General features: G+C 44.2%; 1 protein-coding gene across 1 annotated transcript in view; it reads right to left on the reverse strand.

Moving 5' to 3' along the window:
* The window catches only part of scn4ab (sodium channel, voltage-gated, type IV, alpha, b), a 38,540-nt gene extending 28,205 nt beyond the window's left edge, over positions 1-10,335 (reverse strand). The window contains exons 1-7 of the mRNA XM_031879400.1: positions 10,260-10,335; positions 2,816-2,999; positions 2,131-2,268; positions 1,663-1,781; positions 1,457-1,546; positions 486-614; positions 52-143 (exon numbers count right to left, since the gene is read on the reverse strand). Of these exons, the coding sequence (XP_031735260.1) occupies positions 52-143; positions 486-614; positions 1,457-1,546; positions 1,663-1,781; positions 2,131-2,268; positions 2,816-2,947 (700 nt within the window). The 5' untranslated portion in view covers positions 2,948-2,999; positions 10,260-10,335. The remainder of the gene's footprint in view (positions 1-51; positions 144-485; positions 615-1,456; positions 1,547-1,662; positions 1,782-2,130; positions 2,269-2,815; positions 3,000-10,259) is intronic.
* Positions 10,336-11,890: the final 1,555 nt, after the last annotated feature.

Below are 11,890 nucleotides of genomic sequence, written 5' to 3' on the forward strand. Positions count from 1 at the left end.
CACACACACACACACACACACACACACACACACACACACACACACACTGACCAGGGATGACTGTGATGGTCTTCAGAGCTCGAAGAACCCTGAATGTTCTCAACACAGAAAGATTTCCCAAATCTACAAACTCTGTCAGGTATCTGAAACACAGAGAGACATCATCATCATCATCATCACCACCATCACCATCATCACCATCGAGAAAAATCTCAATACCAAGCAGACAACTTCTAGATTAGAAAGTTGATCTTAACTGTTTTAAATAGAAAGTCATCTTTTAACCCTAGGTACTTTATAAAGTAGTAATAAAGCATTTATAATTTCAATTAAAGCGATGAATAACAATAATAATGGTAATAATGACGATTATAAAAATGATATTAAAATAACACTAAAAAACAATAGGTTCTCTTGTGCTAGAGCTCGAAATAGGCTAAGTATGTGTATTATTGTGTATAAAGTATGTGTATTATGAGTATTACGCCATGCTGATGACCATGAAGTCCAACCAGTTCCAGGGGTCTTTCAGGAAGGTGAACCCACCAACACAAAATCCTCTGGACACAACTTTGATCGTTGCTTCAAACGTGTAGATGAACGTAAACACGTATCTGTTCAACGACAGAAAAATACGTCAGACATTGACACAAAAAAAAAGCTTAAACTACAGATGGAGAGAGAGCAAATATTTGTCTGGACTTTTAGTGCTTCATAAAGGCTGCAGCAATCAACACACATTTATAATTAAATAACTTATAATACAAATGATATCCTGATGGTGTTTTTATGAAGCCTGCACAGTTGTAGTGCTAAACTATTACCACTGATAAGCTCTCCTCTCCTGATGGGACGTCCTCTAGGGCCCCCTTCAGGACAAACACACTGTAGTGCCCCCCCCCTCAATACAAATACACTGTAGTGCCCACCCTCAGGACAAACACAGTGTAGTGCCCCCCCTCATTACAAACACAGTGTGGCACCTCCCCCTCAGAACAAACACAGTGTGGTGCCCCCCCTCATTACAAACACAGTGTGGCACCTCCCCCTCAGAACAAACACAGTGTGGTGCCCCCCCTCAGGACAAACACAGTGTAGTGCCCCCGCCCTCATGACCAACACATGTGTCCATGTTGGTAAGAGCTGCTACACATTTAATCGACTCTTTCTAAATAACATTCTGGTTTGGTCAAACTATTTTTTTTACAAACAAACCAAGAGGAAAAAAAATGACGTCACATGGTGGATGCCGAGGTCACTGATTGGACAGTTTTGATGTTGTGATCCAGCATCGTCAGAGTTACATGGACCCATAGAGGAAACCCTTATGTGTTTCATTATTACCCACCGCTGCTGTGTATATTTGTGTGTATTCTTGTGTGTATTCGTGTATATTTGTGTGTATGTGTGTGTATTTGTGTGTATTTGTCTGTAAACTTTGTGTGTGTTGACTCACTCCACAGTTTTGCTCCACGCTGGAGGATCACTCAGAGTCATGAACGCACAGTTGGCCAGAATCGTTACCATGATGAACAAACTGAATAACGTTTTTAAGATTTTAAGGAACAAAAAATATCATCAGCTGATTGTTTAGCAATAACATGCAAATCAAAGCAAACCGGCCAATGAGGGAGAAGCACAGTGTGACATCATAAAGGATATGAGTGAATGAGGATGTTGATGGCGATGGTCCTCAGCGGGTTGAACGGACTCAGCAGGTAACACGCCGACTCAGCATTAAACCTGTAAATGACGTTTCCTTTACCGAGCACGATGAACGTCTGCAGAGAAACAGACAGGTCAGAGACAGACAGGTAAGAGAGACAGAGAGAGACAGACAGACCGTTCAGAGGGACAGACAGGTAAGAGAGACACTCAGGTAAGAGAGACAGAGGTAAGAGAGGCAGAGACAGACAGACAGGTGAGCAAGACAGACAGGTATACTGATTCATTACATTACTTAGCTGATGATTGAAACCTTTACTGAGACAAACAATCTAAAAATGAATCAATGATCAGATTTACTTTCTAATGTGACTTCTGCAGCTGAAGCTGAGAATAAATTGATTGATTTATTGATTAATACTGATCAGTCTCTGGGAATATCATTTGTCAAAGAGAGAGAGAGACCTTCTGTGATTGGTAGAAGGGATCCAGCTCCTCCAGTGGGGTGTTGAGAAGCCCAGGGGGCGGGTCTCCGTAGATGAATGGGAGGGGTTTCCCGGCCTCTAGGTCACTGGCTGGTTTAGGAAGATCTTCCTCCGCTATCTGTCATTCAGAGGAACAATTTTTCATTCATTCATACTATTATTAAATTGTGATCAACCCTTTGCTAAACCCCGCCCCCTGCTGATACTCCATCAATCTACACTGCAGTCCACACTGTTACTAACTGCACTCCCTGAATAAATGTTATCTAATGTTGGAAAAAACATCATTACAATCATTAAAATGCAGCATATGTATACATTTAGTATACCTTCTAGCGTAGCATAGACAAACTAATACATCCCGTCTCCAATGTTAGCTCTACAGGTCATCTGTGTTATTTACAATGTTAGCTCTACAGGTTGTTATGTAGAAACGTATCGTTCTAGAACGAGCTCCAATCCACAAAACCAGCCAGAAAATGAAGAAAATCTACAATTCTTGCATGAGAGTCTTTGGAGCCGGATAGTTGTCATGAGATGATTGGCCGATCTGCATTTGAGTGAGGAACTTGAAGGATTAATTGATTACTTATTCTCAGAGAATTCATTGCTCATTTTCAGTGTATTGATTAATTGTAACGATAGCTGATCATTGTTTTTTGTACCTCTATGTTCTTCTCCTTCCTCCCCTGTTGCTCCTTCTGCTCAACTTCGTGTCTTCGCTGAATTTCCTCCAGCGAGGATGGCGTGAAGTGTTTTAAGACCTCCGAACCAACAGGGGGCAGCAGAGGCGCCATCCTGGCATCATGCAGAACTGCTTGAGCTCCACCGTCTTCTAGCAATCACCTCCTGTAGGAGAAGAGCGGGGATGGCTGTTTGTGAAATACTCACCAAATGCAATCTATTGTTTTTTTCGTGTTGCTCAGGATGCAGACAATGGCAACGGAAAGTCAATTGATGATGGACACACAAATTGAAGCCATCTGTGTGACTATGCAATGATCATAGCTAGTGACTTTGTATTAAATTTATATTTATATATATAAATACATATACATATATACATATATATATACATATATATATATACATATACATATCAATACATATATATATATACATATACATATAAATACATATACACATATATACATATACATATAAATACATATACACATATACACATATACATATACACATATACATATATACATATACACATATACATATACACATATACACATATACATATACACATATACACAGTATATTAACGACTCCCTGGCTTCCGGTATCATACGCCCCTCGTCCTCTCCCGCAGGGGCTGGATTTTTCTTTGTGGAGAAGAAGGATAAGACTCTCAGACCCTGCATCGACTACCGGGGCTTAAATGAAATCACGATTAAGAACCGGTACCCTTTGCCACTCATCGCAACGGCCTTCGAGCTACTTCAAGGAGCCACCATCTTCTCCAAGCTCGACCTCCGCAACGCCTATCACCTGGTCCGGATCAGAGAAGGGGATGAGTGGAAGACGGCATTTAATACACCTAAAGGACATTACGAGTACCTTGTGATGCCCTTCGGCTTAACCATCACCCCCGCCATCTTCCAGGCCCTGGTTAACGACGTGCTCCGAGACATGTTGGACCGGCACGTATTCGTCTACCTCGATGACATCCTGATCTTCTCCAAGAACCAAGAGGAACATGTGTACCACGTCCAGTCTGTGCTTCAACGCCTACTGGAGAACTCCCTGTTTGTGAAGGTGGAGAAGTGCGAGTTTCATGTTCCTACGGTCTCATTCCTGGGTTATATCGTTTCCCGGGGCAGCATCCAGATGGACCCCGCTAAGGTTACTGCTGTCACTACCTGGCCGGTCCAAAGCTCCCGCAAGCAACTTCAAAGTTTCCTGGGGTTCGCCAATTTCTATCGGAGGTTCATCAGGAATTACAGCGCGGTCGCTTCCCCACTCACTGCCCTCACCTCCTCCAAGAATCCTTTCCTGTGGACTTCTGCAGCTGAAGAAGTCTTCCAGAACCTGAGGTCCAGGTTCACTTCTGCACCCATCCTCCGAGTCCCGGATCCGGACAGACAATTTGTGGTGGAGGTGGATGCCTCCGACATAGGAGTTGGGGGTGTCCTGTCCCAGTGCTCAGCCACTGACCAAAAGCTCCATCCCTGCGCCTTTATCTCGAGATGGCTTTCCCCCGCCGAGAGAAACTATGGCATTGGTAACCGAGAACTACTAGCAGTGAAGCTGGCCCTGGAGGAGTGGCGGCATTGGTTGGAGGAGACCAAGCTCCCATTCCTGGTTTGGACCGACCATAAAAACCTTGAGTACATCCGCACAGCCAAGAGACTCAATTCCCGAGAGGCCAGCTGGTCTTTATTCTTCACCCGGTTTCACTTCACGCTCTATCGCCCTGGGTCCCAAATGTCAAGCCTGATGCCCTTTCCCGTCAGTTCCAGGAGGAGGAGGAACCCACATCTGGCTCCTCGTCCATCCTCCCTGCCTCCTGTCAAGTAGCCGTTCTCACCTGGGAGATTGAGGAATCGGTGAAGGCCGCGACTAGGGGTCAAGCCGGTCCCAGCGCGTGCCCTCCTAACCGCCTGTTCGTCCCTCAGGCCCTTTGGTCCAACATCCTCCAGTGGGCACACTCCTCTCTGCTTACCTGCCACCCGGGCATCCAGAGGACCCAGGACGTCCTGCGGCAGCGCTTCTGGTGGGTCTCGCTCAACGAGGACCCCAGGGAATTCATCAACGCCTGTCCAGTGTGCAACCAACATAAACCTTCCCACCAGGCTCCGGCCGGCCTTCTGCAGCCTCTCCCAGTGCCTCATCGTCCGTGGTCTCACATCTCCCTGGACTTTGTCACCAGATTACCATCTTCTGAGGGCCACACCGCCATTCTGACAGTGGTCGACAGATTCAGCAAACTGGCCCATTTTATTCCTCTGCCCAAACTCCCATCTGCAAAGGAGACGGCAGAACTCATGTCCCTGCATATCTTCCGCCTGCATGGAATTCCAGTCAACGTTGTCTCCGACCGAGGTCCTCAGTTCACCTCCATCTTTTGGAGGGAATTCTGTACTCTGCTGGGGGCCACTGTCAATCTGTCCTCGGGGTTTCACCCTCAATCCAATGGTCAGACGGAGAGGAAGGAATCAGGAGATGGAAACATCCCTCCGCTGCATGGTCTCCCGGAATCCTGCCTCCTGGTCCCGCCAGTTGATGTGGGTGGAGTACGCCCATAACACCCTGACCAGCTCCGCCACAGGCCTGTCACCTTTTCAGTGTGCTTATGGGTTCCAGCCACCTCTGTTCCCTGCATTGGAAAAGGAGGTTTCCTGCCCATCTGTCCAGACATTCATCCGCCGCTGCCACCAGACCTGGGCTAGGGCCCGAGCAACCCTGCTCCGGTCTGCGGACTGCGCTGCTACAGCGGCTAACCGACACCGCACTCCAGCCCCTATCTACCAGGTGGGTCAGAGGGTGTGGTTGTCAACCCGGGACCTACCTTTGTGGGTGGAGTCAAAGAAGCTGGGCCCAAGGTTCATCGGGCCGTTCGAAATTGAGAGGATCATCAACCCGGTGGCAGTAAGGCTCAAACTCCCCAGATCCATGTATCTAAGGTCAAACCGGTCCGGGAGAGTCCTTTGGTGCCGCCTGCTCCGCCTCCTCGCCTCATCGAAGGAGGTCCGGTTTACTCGGTTCATCGCCTGCTGCGATCCACCACTGGGGGCGAGGGCTTCAATACCTGGTCGACTGGGAGGGATACGGTCCGGAGGAGAGGCAATGGGTTCCGGCTCGGAACATCTGCGACCCCCGACTCATTGCCAGATTTCATCGGCAGCACCCAGAACAACCATCTAGGACCAAGACGACTGCCAGAAACACCCAGCAGGTCCCCGGTGCGGACTATGAGGGACCTCCCTCCGGGCCCAAGAAACCCTACCCCCTGAACCCCTCCACCCACCCGGCTGGGGATTCTGACTCTGCGGCCTCTGAGGAGTTTTATGTTTCGGACTACCTGGTAACTCGCTCAGCCTTCTGTACTTGACCACGAGAACCTGTTGCTGTTTTCCTGAGAATATTCTTCCTGTCGTGTGTGTCAAAGAAAATAAAGAGTTCAAGTCAAACTATTCTTGGTGTTAGTCGTACTGCTCCTGGGTCCTTACTACACCCGTAACAGATGATGATGATGAAGATGATGATATAACCATCATTAGTATTTGTGATGGTTTTATCTTGTTCTGCAGATATTCATTAGTGGAACCTCGAACATCTGCTGCTCTTAGTTTGTCTCAGGTCATTTCAGCTTGTTACTAGCTGTCTGTCTGTCTGTAGTACAGGGTTATCAGAATTAGTGATGGGCAAGTTAACGCAATAATAACGGGTTAACGTATTAATTAATTAATGGCGACAATTATTTTATCGCGTGTTAAGGCATTTGTTTTTTAATTATTATTTTGAAAGTCCGTTGCTCACTGGCAGCGGTGGAGGAAGTCTTCGTGAGACTACGTTGATGCAGCGTGTGGGAGAAGTATAGTTAAACTAAAGCAAGACAAGCTAACAAATGCTACAGAGAAGTGGATACAAACTGCAGCCGATTAGTATTGTGGAAGATGTCGGTCTGAGGAACGTTCTCAAGATGCGTTCGCGTCGCGTTTGGTGTGAACGCACCTTTAGGATCGCAATGAATGACGTCACGTATGAGCCTCAAGACGCACGGTCACAAGAAGAATACACGAGTTGTATGAAAAGGAGAGGACTACCAAAGCGACGGCGTTACAACCAGCAGCTGTTGCTCTCACTGGAGACTACTGGACATCGCTTGGTCACCATCATCACCTCGGAGTTACAGCATTATATTGAACAGTAGAGCTGCATTCACATGCTCTAACTGTCATGAAGACACAAGACACACATTTAGATGAAACGTGCTGAAACATGTTATTCATGTTGCACAGCAGTGGAACGTTTCACATAAAGTCAGCACACTGAGCACAGATAGTGCAAGAAATATAACTGCTACTGTGTAAAGGGAATACTGCTGTTAAAAAGAACCTGATTTGTTTAAAGTGTTTGCAAACCAAATGTTATTGCCCTTTTGTTCATATTGCAGTACTTTTAAAATAAAAGTGCGCAATACACTACATTTGAATTAATTATTGAACTTTGCGCATAACAATGCGATTCATTTTTAATAAAATTATTTTAAAAAATATATATTTTTTAATCGCGATTAAATGCATTATGTGCAAAATTCAATTAATTCAATTTAACTGATCTACAGTCAGTTTGATAGCCAATCAGACACACAGCTGCTCCAAGAAATGAACACACACACACACACACACAGTCTCTGGTGTCTTCATCGTTGCCAGGGATGACCCCACCCTTGCGTTGCCATGGCAGCAGCAGCTGTTGCAAGTCATCAGTTTGACCCTCTGGTGTAAAGTTGCAGTCGCTACGATGACCCAGCTCATTCCAACACACACACACACACACACACACACACACACACACACACACACACACGCACACACGTTTACTGAGGGAACTGTTGGGGACATTGCGTAGACTTCCATTCATTTCCTGGAGACTTACTGTAAGTGTGAAATGTGTCACGGAGCTAAACAAACTCTTCAGGGGTTGTAGTAACTGGAAGAGATGGAGATTCACTTCTGTACATGACTGAGTAACATGAAAGGTGAAAGTCTAAACTGTAAAAACACAGAAAGAGTTGTTGCTCAAAACAAACTCATAGAAATGGTAAATGTAACACGCTCTAACACCACTTGTCATTCACCCATTACCACCTAATACCACCCATTCACACCCATTACCAACCTGATGGCACACAGGAGCTACTACGGGTTAAGTGTCTTGCTGAAGGACACATCGACATAGACTGGAGGAGCCGGGGTTTGAACCTCCGATCTTCTGAAGGATCTACTGGTCATCTGTCACAGCTATCGTTGGTGGTGTCGTATTTCATAGTAATTATATCACAAATAAGAAGTAGTTACCTTCTTAGATCCAGAACAAAGACAGACAATGACATCACTCCTGTCCTGCTCATTTTAAATCATTTGAGTTAATAAAATGTTTAAAAATCATTTGGGTAAAGAATCTTCCTGAAAACCAAACAGACAGTTTTTTATCTAACTGTCTTCATCAAAATGAATATTTTCACTACAAAACAGATTATCTGCATTCTCACTGTTCATTACTCTCAGATAACATAGAGTTCACCTGTCTCTCTCTCTGTCTGTCTGTCAGATCGGCTATCAGCTCAGTGACTCTGCTGGTTCCCACAAATATTAGGCTTCAGGCAGCTAAATACAGCAGCACGCACACATGCACACACACACACACACACACACACACACACACACACACACACACACAGTAGAGGTTTTACAGCTGTCCCACACTGATTTCACGTCTCCACAGAGCAGCATCAGTGTTTCATTACTTTGACCAGAATACAGTAATCTTTTAAACTTCACTCAATTTACATTCATAACAGAACGGAAAATATTACATTCTGCTACAAATAAATGAAAAACCAAATACATATACTGTTCAAATCTGATTGCAGTGTTGGAGGAAATAAAAGACTGAAAGACGAGAGAGATCTTAAGAAGTTTATAGTACCATATCACTCTACTAGAGAGCACTATCATATAGTATATTATCCTACTAGAGAGCATCATCATATCGTAAGGAGCTTATAGTACTTTTTTTGGGTGATGTCAGAAAATATGACAACAGACTTTGAAAGCGAACAAGATCAGCTCTTCAATCATTGATATAAAATCTGATCACCAATCGCTCAAAGCCCAATGAACACCATCCATCCAGCAGTCAGACCACATGCTGGGACATGACTCCTCCACATTCATCCAACATCTGGAATCACCAGGCTACTTCGCTTCAGCTCTTCTTGTTGACTTCAGCTCTGCTTTCAATCCAACGACATCAAATGATCAAGAAAGTTCACCATCATCATCACTATCATCATCACCATCATCATCATCATCACCACTATCATCAACATCACCACCATCATCACCAACGCCATGTCCTCAACACACACACACACTAATGACCGGTCCAGCACTTCACTCATCACCAAATACTTCAAATACTGACACTGCATTTCTCACTTGACTTATTGGAAAAGACAAAAGAACACAGCCAACACCTCCATCCACAGCTTAAAATATCTTGGCCTCATCATAGACAATAAACTCTAAACAATAAAGTTTCTATCAACACATCACTAACATCCAGAAAAGATCATCGGGACACTGAAAACACTTTCTGTTGTGCTCCCCCTCCTGTTCTTGTTTTAGGGTGAGCATCACCACAGCATTATCACAGCATCACCACAGCATTATCTACTGTGTTGTTCCCCTGTAATCTCCAACAAAAACAAACTCACCAGCATCACACGCACTCATAATCTCAACTGACAAGAATCACACCTTGAACACTTCACACAGTTTCTGGTCTTCTTCCATCACTTAGATGGAGAAGAGCTTTCTTTCCCCTGAACCTCACAGGGGGGTCTCACTGGACGATCAGAAACCTTTCTGGTACACAGGTCCGACCGAGCAGCTCACTGTGACCCCTGACACTGGGGGTTGAGTGGCTACAGCCAGTAAATGAAGGTCTCTCCTGTGAAATACTTGTCTCATCTTTGGTCTGATAAAGTCCTCAGATTCAATGAACCGTGCCACTAAGTTACAACTGTTGCTCTCCTATGTCGCACTGATTAGAGACAGGTTTTTATATGAATAAATGGATTGACATTGGTGGCTAAAACAAAGCTAGCTAACACTTTGGATAACGTTAGCTGGATGTGGCTAACGTTAGCAGAGCAAGTACCGCAGCGCTTTCTGTGATTATGAGCATGAAGACAAACATCGACAGTAGTTTGTATGAAGTTAAGAGTGTAAAACTATTAATGACCAAAACAAATGCATGAGACTCACGAGCCAGATGAAGATCTTATATAAATACATTTGTGAAGATACAACTGACTAAATATGTAACTAGAGAACCGTTAATGATGTTAGAAAACACGAGTCTTACTGTGTCCAGTAGCTGTTGGTTTGTTCACTGCTTTAAACTGGAGGTGTGTGTGTGTGTGTCCATCACTCACATGTCGTTCAGCCTCTTGTCTTTGTGATAACAGGCGCCACACAGAGTCTGAGACAAACTGCATTAATGTCACAGAGTTGTTTTTCACCACAAGATGGCTCCAGAGAAAATTTGAATTAATACAAATAGTAATCAGCGTACAAATTTAAAGCTGACAGGTACGAGTTTACTACTGCACAACATTCAGGTCATACTTTGATACGCATTTTATTTCTCATGTTGGCTGGTTTAATAACTGTTTATACATGTAATGACAAACATGTGTTAACCACTGTAGGTCTTTTAATGATTTATCCACTATAACAAAGGTTTTTTATATATTTCCTTCCTCATTAGTCTCATTAGGCCTGTTCTTAATCTGACGATCAGCTGACTATTCGTTTGAAAGGTTCTGTTTCCTGCTGAAATCTAGTCGGTCCGTCAGAGTTCCTCTTAGCTAGGCTAATAGTTTACCTCTGCTCCCAGCCTTTGTGCTAAGCTAGGCTAACAGTTTCCCTCTGCTCCCAGCCTTTGTGCTAAGCTAGGCTAACAGTTTCCCTCTGCTCCCAGCCTTTGTGCTAAGCTAGGCTAATAGTTTACCTCTGCTCCCAGCCTTTGTGCTAAGCTAGGCTAACAGTTTCCCTCTGCTCCCAGCCTTTGTGCTAAGCTGGGCTAACAGTTAACCTCTGCTCCGAGCCTTTGTGCTAAGCTAGGCTAAACCTGTCATCTATCCTGGAGTAACAGGGATGAAAATGATCGCAGTCTTCTTTTCTCTTAGAGTCAGAGGCGATGCTGTCTGCCTGCCACACACACACACACACACACACACAAACAGCTGTTATCAGTGTTGTTCCAGCAGTGTGACGCTGTGTCACACTGATAGAGAAAAGTCATTCTGGTTTTATGCGCACACTGTGTGTGTCTGTGTGTGTGTGTGTGTGCGTGCAATTGCGTGTTGGGGTGTGTGTACGTGCAACTGTAGACTGCAGAATGTTGTTGGACGCAGTCAGAGACGCCAGGCATTTCCTCTCTCTGTTAGCTCTCCACGCTAAAATAAAACGCTGTGTGTGTGAGAGAGAGAGTCCATATTAACACTGTATACTTTTGTATTTGTCAACATTATTTTTTTTAAACTTTCATGCCAAGAAAGTGACATAGAATTGAAATTTGAATTATCTGTGTGTGTGTGTAGGTATGTGTGTGTGTGTGTGTGTGTGTGTGTGTGTGTGTGTACGAGTGTCCTTCATGAAGTTCAAATGATTTCAGTTAGTATGGAACATAAACAGCTCACTATCCATCAAATATTGAAAAAGGGTATGTGTATAATATATATATTAGTGCTGGGTAACGATTAACATTTTTAATCGCGATTAATCGGATGATTTTTTTGCGATTAATTGTGATTAATCGCATTGTTATGCGCAAAAATTCAATAATGAATTCAAAAGTAGTGTATTGTGCACTTTTATTTTAAAAGTACTGCTATATGAACAAAAGGTCAATACCATTTGGTTTGTAAACACTTTAAACACATCAGGTTCTTGTTAGCAGCAGTATTCCCTTTACACAGTAGCAGTTATAAC

The sequence above is a fragment of the Anarrhichthys ocellatus genome, unplaced genomic scaffold (assembly GCF_004355925.1).
Source record: "Anarrhichthys ocellatus isolate YVR2014 unplaced genomic scaffold, GSC_Weel_1.0 scaffold257, whole genome shotgun sequence".
NCBI lineage: Eukaryota > Metazoa > Chordata > Actinopteri > Perciformes > Anarhichadidae > Anarrhichthys > Anarrhichthys ocellatus.